Source organism: Panthera pardus, unplaced genomic scaffold (assembly GCF_024362965.1).
Source record: "Panthera pardus isolate Hobbes unplaced genomic scaffold, ASM2436296v1 HiC_scaffold_12, whole genome shotgun sequence".
Lineage (NCBI taxonomy): Eukaryota > Metazoa > Chordata > Mammalia > Carnivora > Felidae > Panthera > Panthera pardus.
In genome coordinates, this window is record NW_026526677.1 from 92,621,538 (window position 1) to 92,633,662 (window position 12,125).

A 12,125-nucleotide genomic window follows, 5' to 3' on the forward strand; every position below is an offset into this window, starting at 1 on the left:
ATAAAGATTATAGCAGAAATGAATGCTATCGAAAACAAAAAAACAGTAGAACAGATCAATGAAACCAGAAGCTGATTCTTCGAAAGAATTAACAAAATTGATTAACCACTAGCCAGTTTGATCAAAAAGAAAAAGGAAAGGACCCAAATAAATAAAATCAAGAATGAAAGAGGAGAGATCACAACCAACACAGCAGAAATAAAAACAATAATAAGAGAATATTATGAGCAATTATATGCCAATAAAACGGGCAATCTGGAAGAAACAGACAAATTCCTAGAAACATATACACTACCAAAACTGAAACAGGAAGAAATAGAAAATTTGAACACACCCATAACCAGTAAGGAAATCGAATTAGTAATCTAAAATCTGCCAAAAAACGAGAGTCCAGGGCCAGATGGCTTTCCAGGGGAATTCTACCAAACATTTAAGGAAGAGTTAACACTTATTCTCTTGAAGCTGTTCCAAAAAATAGAAATGGAAGGAAAACTTCCAAACTCTTTCTATGAAGCCAGCATTACCTTGATTCCAAAACCAGACAGAGATCCCACTAAAAAGGAGAACTACAGACCAATTTTCCTGATGTACATGGAAGCAAAAATACTCAACAAGATATTAGCCAACCGGCTCCAACAATACATTAAAAAAATTATTCACCACGCCCAAATGGGATTTATACTTGGAATGCAGGGCTGGTTCAATATCTGCAAAAACAATTAACGTGATTCATCACATAACTAAAAGAAAGGACAAGAACCATAGGATCCTCTCAATAGATGCAGAGAAAGCATTTGACAAAATACAGCATCCTTTCTTGATAAAAACCCTCAAGAAAGTAGGGATAGAAGGAGCATACTTCGAGATCATAAAAGCCATATATGAACAACCCAATGTTAATATTCTCAAAGGGGAAAAACTGACAGCTTTCCCCCTAAGGTCACAAACAAGACCAGGATGTCGACTCTCGCCACTGTTATTTAACATAGTATTGGAAGTCTTAGCCTCTGCAGTCAGACAACACAAAGAAATAAAACTCATCCAAATCAGCCAGGAGGAGGTCAAACTTTCACTCTTCACAGATGACATGATACTCTATATGGAAAACCCAAAAGATTCCACCAAAAAACTGCTAGAATTGATTCATGAATTCAGCAAAGTTGCAGGATATAAAATCAACACACAGAAATCGGGTGCATTCCTATACATCAACAATGAAGCAACAGAAAGAGAAATCAAGGAATCGATCCCATTTACAGTTGCACCAAAAACCATAAAATACCTAGGATTAAATCTAAACAAAGAGGTGAAAAATCTATATGCTGAAAACTACAGAAAGCTTATGAAAGAAATTGAAGAAGACACAAAAAAATGGAAAAAGATTCCATGCTCCTGGATAGGAAGAACAAATGTTGTTAAAATGTTGATACTAACCAAAGCAATCTACATATTCAATGCAATACCTATCAAAATAACACCAGCATTCTTCACAGAGCTGGAACAAATAATCCTAAAATTTGTATGGAACCAGAAAAGACCCCGAATAGCCAAAGCAATCTTGAAAAACAAAACCAAAGCAGGAGGCATCACAATCCCAGACTTCAAGCTATACTACAAAGCTGTAATCATCAAGACAGTACGGTACTGGCACAAGAACAGACACTCAGATCAATGGAACAGAATAGAGAACCCAGAAATGGACCCACAAACGTATGGCCACCTAATCTTTGACAAAGCAGGAAAGAATATCCAATGGAATCAAGACAGTCTCTTCCGCAAGTCGTGCTGGGAAAACTGGACAGCGACATGCAGAAGAATGAACCTGGACCACTTTCTTACACCAGTCACAAAAATAAACTCAAAATCGATGAAAGACCTCAATGTAAGACAGGAAGCCATCAAAATCCTCGAGGAGAAAGCAGGAAAAAACCTCTTTGATCTTGGCCGCAGCAACTTCTTACTCAACACGTCTCCTTAAGCAAGGGAAACAAAAGCAAAAATAAACTACTGGGACCTCATCAAAATAAAAAGCTTCTGCACAGCGAAGGAAACAATCAGCAAAACTAAAAGGCAACCGACAGAATGGGAGAAGATATTTGTAAATGACATATCAGATAAAGGTTTAGTATCCAAAATCTATAAAGAACTTATCAAACTCAACACCCAAAAAACAAATAATCCAGTGAAGACATGGGCAAAAGACATGAATACACTTCTCCAAAGAAGACATTCAAATGGCCAACGGACACATAAAAAAATGCTCAACATCACTCATCATCAGGGAAATACAAATCAAAACCATAATGAGATACCACCTTACACCTGTCAGAAAGGCTAACATTAACAATTCAAGCAACAACAGATGTTGGCGAGGATGCAGAGAAAAAGGATCTCTTTTGCATTGTTGGTGGGAATGCAAGCTGGTGCAGCCAGTCTGGAAAACAGTATGGAGGTTCCTCAAAAAACTAAAAATAGAACTACCCTACAACCCAGCAATTGCACTACTAGGCATTTATCCACAGGATACAAATGTGCTGTTTTGAAGGGACATATGCACCCCCATGTTTATAACAGCACTATCAACAATAGCCAAAGTATGGAAAGAGCCCAAATGTCCATCAATGGATGAATGGATAAAGAAAATGTGGTATATATATACAATGGAGTATCACTCAGCAATCAAAAAAAATGAAATCCTGCCATTTGCAATTACGTGGGTGGAACTGGAGGGTATTATGCTAAGTGAAATTAGAGAAAGACAAATATATGACTTCACTCATATGAGGACTTTAAGACAGAAAACAGATGAACATCAGGAAAGGGAAACAAAAATAATATAAAAACAGGGAGGAGGACAAAACAGAAGAGACTCATAAATATGGAGAACAAAGTGAGGGTTATTGGAGGGGTTGTGGGAGAGGAGATGGGCTAAATGGGTAAGGGGCACTAAGGAATCTACTCCTGAAATCATTGTTGCACTATATGCTAACTAATTTGGATGTAAATTTAAAAAATAAAAAATAAAAATAAATAAATAAATAAATAAAGGAATTCTCCAGCTGTGCTCTCATTTCTTGGGACTCATCAATCAATGATTCTGTTCCTTTTTTCCCATACACCAAATTCTCGAAATGTCTAAATGTTTGCTATGTGCCTTAAGAAGCTACTTGCAAAAGGCTAAATAACCAAAGGAGGATCTTAGGTAGCTAGGTAGATGGGTTAATAAAAGGATATCAGAAAGATATTCACCAAAACTTAACAGTGGTTATAACTGACTGATGGATTTCTGGTGATTTTTTACCTTTTTCTTTATGTTTTTCATCTTACTTCATGATTAACTTTTATCTTTATAAAGAAAAACACCCAATATTTTTAGTTTGGAAACAAAGCTTTCCTATTCCAAATATTCACATCTCCATTACTTATTAAATAAACTGGCTTTTCTTAGCTTATCTCCTTGTATGAAGGTCAATTACAGAGTTCAGGAAAATGTTAGGAGGCTGAAAAGAAAGTACAGTGACTTGTGAACAACACTGCCAGCAATACTAAACGTCAGGGTTGGACAAGATCTTAAAAATACTTTGGTCCAACTAGCCAAGCAATGTTTAAATTCTCTTTATAATATTCCCTGATAATTAATAATCTAGTGTTTGACTCTCATGTTATAAACTTATTACATTCCAAAGCAACCTATTCAATTTTTGGATAGGTCCAATAACAGGGTCCATTGCTTGCACTAATCCACTGCTTCTGTATAGTTTTCACCAACATGTTCAGAAAAACTGTATTTAACCACTAGTAACGTTCTCCTGGGCTCCTTCAATTATTCCTTATTTTACATAGTTTGTGCCCCTTCCACCAGTCTCATCACTGTCCTGTAAAAGCACTTCAGTGATCTACATACCTTTTACAGTAGTGTCCCAGGACACCCAGTATTTCCAGTATGGCCTCACTGAAGCAGTGTTGGAATGCTATCTTCCTCATTCTCAATATCACCCTAGTTTTCTACTGACTACATCACACAGGTGACTAATATGAAATCTGTTACTTGGTAAAAGTCTTTTTTAACCTGCTTTTCTACCAAAGATAATGTGATTCAACTAAACTTAGTTACTTTTCAAAATCCAAATCCTGAACTTCAGATTTTTCTGTCCTGGAAAAGTTAAACCTGACCCACTTCTTTGGCCTGCTGTATTCATTCATTCAATATTTTTGAAAGCCTACTATTGGCCACACACTATTCTAATGCACTAAATAACCATTAAACAAAACAGACAAAAATCACTGCCTCATGCTACAGACATTTCTGTCATCTTTTTTGATCCTGACTTAATAAGCTAACACTTTCACTATCCATCTCTCTCAGTTTTCATGACATCCATAAAATATAACTAAACTCCTTGCATCTCTATCCAAATCACAGATTAAAAAGAACAAACAAGGGCTCCTGGGTGGCTCAGTTGGTTAAGCGTCCAACTTCAGCTCAGGTCATGATCTCAGGGTTCGTGAGTTAGAGTCTGCATTGGGCTCTGCACTGATGAAAATGGATGCAGAAATTCTCAACAAAATACTAGCAAATTGAATCCAATAGTACACAGTTATTCTTGGACTGAAAGCATCCAATCAATGAATAGGATATACCATATTTGCAATCAATGAACATGATATACCATATTAATAAAAGAAAGGATAAGAACCATATGATCCTCTCGGTAGATGACAGAAAAAGCATTTCACAACATACAGCATCCATTCTTGATAAAAACCCTCAATAGGGACGCCTGGGTGGCTCAGTTGGCTGAGCAACTGACTTGATTTTGACCCAGGTCATGATCCCAGGGTTGTGGGATCAAGCCCTGTGTTGGGTTTTATGCTGAGCATGGAGCCTGCTTAAGATTCTCTCTCTCTCCCTCCCTCTGCCTCTCTCCCCTACTCGAGTTCTCTCTCTAAAAAAACAAACAAGAAAACCCTCAAGAGGGGTGCCTGGGTGGCTCAGTCAGCTAAGCATCTGACTTCGGCTCAGGTCATGATCTCCGAGTTCATGAGTTCAAGCCCTGCATCAGGCTCTCTGCTGTCAGTACAGAGCCCACTTTGGATCCTCTGTCCCCCATTCCCTCTGCCCCTCCCCCACTTGCACTCGCTCTTTGTCTCTGTCTCTCGTTCTCAAAAATAAACACTTAAAAAAAAACACAAAACCTCAATGAAGTAGGGATAGAGGGAACATACCTCAACATCATAAAAACCATACATGAAAGACCCACAGCCAATATAATCCTCAGTGGGGAAAAACTGAGAGCTTTCTTCCTAAGATCAGGAACAAGACAAGGATGTCCACTATCACCATTGTTATTTAACATAATACAAGAAATCCTAGCTTCACCAATCAGACAACAACAACAACAAAAAAATAGGCATCCAAATCAGCAAGGAAGAAGTCAAACTTTCACTATTTGCAGGTGACATGATATTCTATGTAGAAAACCCGAATGATGCCACCGAAAAATTGTTAGAACTGACACATGGATTCAGTAAAGTTGCAGGATACAAAATCAACGTACAGAAATCTGATGCATTTCTATACACCAATAAAGAAGCAACAGAAAGAGGAATCAAGAAATCAATCCCATTTACAATTGCACCAAAACCCATAAGAATACACCTAACCAAAGAGATAAAAGATCTGTACGCTGAAAACTACAGAACACATATGAAATAAATTGAAGATGACACAAAGAAACAGAAAAACATTCCATGCTCGTGGATTGGAAGAACAAATATTCTTTGCAGAGCTACAGCAAACAATCCTAAAACCACAAACAACCCCAAATAGCCAAAGCAATGTTGAAAAAGAAAAGCAAAGCTGGAGACATCACAATTCTGGACTTCAAGTTATATTACAAAGTTGTAATCATTAAACCTGGATGGTACTGGCACAAAAACAGACACATAGATCAATGGAACAGAACAGATAACCCAGAAACAGACCCACAACTATATGGTCAACTAATCTTCAACAAAGCAGAAAAGAACATCCAATGAAAAAAGATGGTCTCTTCAACAAATGATATTGGGAAAACGGGACAGCAACCTGTAGAAGAATGAACCTGGACTACTTTCTTACATCATATACAAAAATAAATTCAAATGGATCAAAGACCTAAATGTGAGACAGGAAACCATCAAAATCCTAGAGGAGAACACAGGCAACAACCTCTTTGATTTCAGTCATAACAACCTCTTATGAGACACATCACCAGAGGCAAAGGAAACAAAAGCAAACGTGAATTACTGAGACTTCATCAAGATAAACAGCTTCTGCACAGAAAATAAATTGTTTCTTCACAGAAAAAAATCAAAAAACTAAAAGACAACCTTTGGAATGGGAGAAGATATTTCCAAATGACATATCTGATAAAGGGTTATTAATAACATCCAAAATCTATAAAGAACTTTTCAAACTTGGGCCTCAGTTGGTTGAGCATCTATCTGACTCTTGATTTTGGCTCAGGTCATCATCTCATGGTTTGTGAGATCAAGCCCTACTGTAAGCACAGGGCCTGCTTGGGATTCTCTCCCTCTCTCTCTCTCTCTCTCTCTCTGCCCTTCCCCTGATCACTCAAGCTCTCTCTCAAAATAAATAAACATTAAAAAAAAAAAAAAAAAGAGCTTACCGAACTCAACACTCAAAAATCAAATAATCCAGCTAAGAAATAGGCAGAAGACATGAACAGACATTTTTCCAAAGGAAGACATACAGATGGCTAACAAACATGAAACGATACTCAACATCACTCATCATCAGGGAAATAGAAATCAGAGCTACAATGAGATATCACCTCACACCTGTCAGAATGGCTAAAATGAACAACACAGGAAATAACAGATGTTGGCGAGGATGCAGAGAAAGAGAAACCTTCTTACACTGTGGGTGGGAATGTAAACTAGTGCAGCCACTCTAGAAAACAGTATGGCGGTTCCTCATAAAGTTCAAAAAAGAACTACCCTATGATCCAGCAACTGCACTACTAGGTATTTACCCTAAGGATACAAAAACACTGATTCGAAGGGACACATGCACCCTGATGTTTATAGCAGCATCTTCAACAATAGCCAAGATATGGAAACAGCCCAAGTGTTCATCAACAGATGAATGAATAAAGTTGTGATATACATATATACTGGAATATTACTCGGCCATAAAAAAGAATGAAATCTTGCCATCTTCAATGACATGAATGGAACTAGAATGTATTATGCTAAGCAAAATAAGTCAATCAGAGAAAGACAAATACCATATGATTTCACTCATATGTGCACTTTAAGAAATGAATCAGATAAACATAAGGAAAAAAAGAAGAGAGGCAAACCATAAAACAGACTCTTAACCATACAAAACAAACTGAGGATTGCTGGAGGGGAGGTTGGGCTGTGAGATGGGTTAAATGGGTGATGGGTATTAAGGAAGGCACTTGTTATGATAAGCACTGGGGGTTATATGTAAGTGATGAATCACTAAATTTTACTCCTGAAACTAATATTATACTATGTTAACTAACTGGAATTTAAATAAAAACTTGAAAAAAAAATTAACTAATTAACTAACTAGAACAAACAGGATAAGGCTATGGTCCAGGGTATTCCAACATAAACTTTCCTTTATTAATTCACTGAAGAGTTAAGACTATTCATACAGTTATTCATTTAGTGAGCTAACCCTGCATCTAGATTAGATTTCTCTATCTCATCTACAACTATATCAGGAAGGGCTTGTAAAATATACTGAGTGTCTCAAATTTCCTACACTTTTCAGATTTTTTGCCCTAAATTTTCAATAATGCAAAAGCTTCAACTCTGCCTTGTATAGATTAAAATAATTTAGGCAACAGTGACAAAATTCTATACCTACCCCTTTCATCCAATAGGAGATTTTCTGGCTTAATATCCCTGTGAGTTATCCCAATACCATGTAGATAAACCTAAAAGAGAAACAGAGAGAGGCATACTTTGCTAACTTACTTCGTTCATATTAATTTTATGTAAAAGGAAAAGAAACAACTGTACTTACCACCCCTGCCATGAGTTGATGGAAGAACCTTTGAGCATCTTGTTCAGGCATGCCTATGTCTGGCTCTATAAGAATTAATAATGAAAGTTAGCCTGCCATGTAAACATAATCAGGCACAACCACAGAGTCTCCTAAATCAAAGCTTAGACATTTGTGATGGTATACTGGCAAACAGAATCTTATGCTAGCAATTAAGACTCTAGTGTCTGTTAATTCACACGGTACTTAATTAACTCACATTCCCCATCTGTTATGTGGCAAAAATAAAATAACATCACAGGAAAACTACAGAGAGAAACTATTATCCAGATCAAGAATGCAAGCCATACCTTGAAAGCCTCTGATTATCTTACACTAATCATGATTTATTTGGTATCTTTCCAATTCTCCCCTAATTTCTTCTAAATGCTCTGACATTGTTTTCTTCATCACTAAAATGTAATTGCCAAAGTATAAGCCTGGGCAAACATAAACTAGTATCACCAAATATTGAACAACAAAATGAAACTTCATCTAATCCCTCATACTACAAAGCTATGAATGCCTGCAAAGTTCCTTTGGGAAATACAGTTTTATTAAAAAATGTTCTATTGTCAGTTTTCTTTTTTATTTTGATCTCTGTCTTTACCTCTTGATTTCTTTTACACTGAACTCTCTCCTGAGATACATACTGGAGATTCTAAATAATCAGTTTTTAACTGTGAAAACAATAGCTGTAGACAATAAATTTAGATCCACATAATATATTTTTACATACTTCTCAGTGTTCTGAAACATCAAGCCTTTGAATCTACATAGAATGCTGAAAGTAGCAAGTACAGAATTTACTAAATATAGGTAAAGCAATTCTAAAAAGTTCTCAAGTTATTTCACTTAAACAAAAAAGAACAAATATAACAACATGCTATTATTTTGGCTCTGTAAATGCATGCAATGATTTCATGTAACTGGAATGTCTATAAAGAAAAATCACTGTATAGGTAAAACAATACTTCACCATGAGATTAGTTTATCATTCTTAAACTCTACAAAACAGCAACCCTAACCAAAATCACATGCACTATTTGGGAAAAAGGTTCTCCTTGATGAATCTATATATACTTTAATGTATTAACATAACTTGCAAAAACAAGAAAACTTCCTGTAATTTCCTTGTTGCATAAGCAGTTCTGAGTGGACAATGACCAAATAGCAGATCCAAGATTAAAAAACAAATTTAGAAACTTAATTAGTAGAATAGATATCTTAAATCTTATTTCCATACCTATTCTGTCAAAAAGTTCTCCTCCACTACAGTACTCCAGAAATAGATACTGGATATTGCCTTCTCTCCTGTGGCCATAGAATTTCACTACATTCTCATGATTTAACATTTTATTGATACAGATCTCCTTCTTAATATTTTCTGGACAGTCTATGGCACGTTTCATGTCTACAATCTTGACTGCAACTGCTTCTTCAGTTCTTCTATTCACAGCAAGTTGAACTCTAAAAAGGAAAACGAAGACATGTGAATTCTATTTAAGACTTCAAAAGATTAAATATTGACTTATCCAACAATTTTACCTTCATTACTTTCTCCACCCGGTAAAAGCCAAGAAGATGGTTTCTGCCATGTTCTCAACAGAGAGTACTCCTTTCTGAAATGTGATGTATGATGGCTAATGCTCTACAGAAGTCATTATGTTGTGTATCCAAAGGTTATTTAATAAATGCTTGATAAAGTAAACTAAAACAGAGTAACAGTAATTCTAGGCCACATCACATATACACATGCTCTATTTATTTGATTTTAATAACGTTACCTAATATTTATTAACCTCATGCTATATATGCCTGTGCTAACTGTTCTAAGCACCTATGGGGTAGGTACTATTATTGTCATGGTAGACCTGAGGAAACAGAGATACATTAAGGAGCTTGCCTAAGAACACAAAACAATGTGTTAGTATGTAACAGAGTGAAAATCTGAAACCAGGTAGTCTGACTCCAGAGTCTGTTCATTTGCTCATTTAACCACTATGCTTAAAACCCAGCAAGGAATATGTGGGAGGAGAACCTGACTTCACAGGTCTCTTCCACTTCTTTACAGAAAAAAATGTTTTAAAAAAAGGAAGAAAAAAAAATTGATCCTTCCAAAATTTCACGCGGCTTTAGTTCCCAAAGGTCTTAGATTTCAAATGCAAAGATCTGTTCTCTGAGATGCCACTGTATTATAATAAACAACTCCTGGTGTGCCTAGGTGGGTCAGTTGGTTGAGCATCTGACTTGATTTCCACTCAGGTCATGATCCCAGGGTCGTGAGATCGAGCCTCAAGTTTGGGTCCACACTGGGCATGGAGCCTGTGTAAGATTCTCTCTCTCTCTCTCTCTCTCTCTCCCTCCCTCCCTCCCTCCCTCCCTCCCTCTCCCTCTCTCTCCCCCTCTCCCCGCCCCTCCCCGCCCCCCCCAACCATGCTCGCTCCCTGTCTAAATAAATAAATGAAAATAAAATAGAATACACAACTCCAAAACAACAAATCTGTACTCAAACAAGACAACAGACAGAAAACGAAAGCAAGCGTGAAGGCAAGGTAAAAGGACTCAAACTCACTCTCCATAGGCACCTTCTCCCAGGGTTTGCACCAAGTCCCAGTCTTCCACAAAGGGCACTGCCATGACTCCAGGATGGATCACGGCTGTAAAAGGCAGGAACCCGGAAAAGATGGGGCTGAGGATAAGCTTCAACCATCTGCCACGATCCCTCAACGTAACTAACAGTTTGGTTTCCCCCTCCGCCTCACCCGTATTTTACCCAAGGCTCTCAAGCACCAGCAAGTATACTAAATTCTGGCTCACACTCCCCACTCCCACGCGAACCGAAGCTACAACCGCCGCCCTCAGGCCTCCGAGGAAATGCAGCGGCTGTGCTGAGAGGCTGGGGGCACAAATGCTTTGGGGGGCAGGTGACTGGGGAAGGGAAGGGGTGAGACAGGTGAAGGGCTGCGGGCTAGAGGAGGACAGGGTTTCCCGACGACGCCTGCCGCCCCTCCTCCCCCCTTGCTCAGCTCCAATTCCCACCCCCACGCCATCCAGAAGGCCGGGAGGAGCCTGGGGCGGGGCCAAACTGCCCCAAGAAGCGGAAGGAAGGGCTAGCTGGCACTCGGGACGGCTGGCGCCCAAACCTTTGGGGTCCCCAGCAGGCAGAGAGGTAGTCTCTCCAATCCCTCTACAACAGGGTCCCCCTGGTCCCAAACTCCTCCAGTCTCGGAAACCGCCCCTCCGCGGGAATCTCTCTGATCCACTTCGCTTGTCACCCATAACTTTCTCTCGCCATGCCCCTCTCAACGAATGTAGACCCCCGAAGTCCTTTTCCAGACTCCTTTCCAACCCTACCGGCTGCCTCTCCTCACCAGGCCGTCCTTTGCCCGCCACCACAGGAATCCAAATGCGGCGCTTTTCCCGCCAAAACTTTCCCGGCGTCACGCTGTCGCAAACGCGCGCACCCTTGCCGTAAAGCAGGAGAGCGCGCGTCTCCTACTGCGGCTGCTGTGAAGAGTGGCCTCTTCGGGCGGCCGGTACCCAGAGGTTGCCCCCGAGGCGTGAGCTGGCCAGGCCCGGGTTACTTTAGAGTCGAGAGGAGACCCAGGCTGGAGAGGTTTAAGAACAGCCGAGTGCATCAACGCGAAGAATCTCCCGGCCCCGGTGCATGCAGGTGCCCGGTGCGTGGCCCGCAGTCGGGCCGTCCTCGCGCTCCTGGGCGGAGCCGAAGTCCCCTCGGAGACCTGCACACACGCTGGGAGTGCGGGTCCTCGAGTACCCTCCCCGCTGCTCTGGGCCTGGCAGCGTTGTGCGGATAGTATTCAGAAGTGTTGCCTCGGAAACTTTAAGAAGGGGCACAGATCAAACTAGAGCCGAGAAGCTAGAACAGCCGTTTCGAACAGATCCCGTGAAGAATGACAGAACTTTGTGGCGGGAGCGAGAAGCACAGACTGGCCGCGCTGCGGGGTGGGGGGTGGAAAGGCATCCCTCGGAAGCAAGCGACACTTTGTACTGTGAGGGCGTGTCAGGATAACCAGTT

At 39.6% G+C, this 12,125-nt stretch overlaps 1 protein-coding gene across 2 annotated transcripts in view; it reads right to left on the minus strand.

Annotated features, from left to right (window-relative positions):
* CHEK1 (checkpoint kinase 1) overlaps nt 1-12,125 on the minus strand; it is a 31,622-nt gene extending 19,497 nt beyond the window's left edge. Inside the window, exons 1-5 of one of the 2 annotated variants that reach the window (XM_053900298.1) lie at nt 11,458-12,125; nt 10,659-10,743; nt 9,330-9,553; nt 8,066-8,130; nt 7,907-7,976 (exon numbers count right to left, since the gene is read on the minus strand). In XM_053900298.1, the coding sequence (XP_053756273.1) occupies nt 7,907-7,976; nt 8,066-8,130; nt 9,330-9,553; nt 10,659-10,723 (424 nt within the window). In that variant the 5' untranslated portion in view covers nt 10,724-10,743; nt 11,458-12,125. Of the gene's footprint in view, nt 1-7,906; nt 7,977-8,065; nt 8,131-9,329; nt 9,554-10,658; nt 10,744-11,440 lie in introns of both variants that reach the window. The other variant, XM_053900296.1, reaches the window with a different exon arrangement.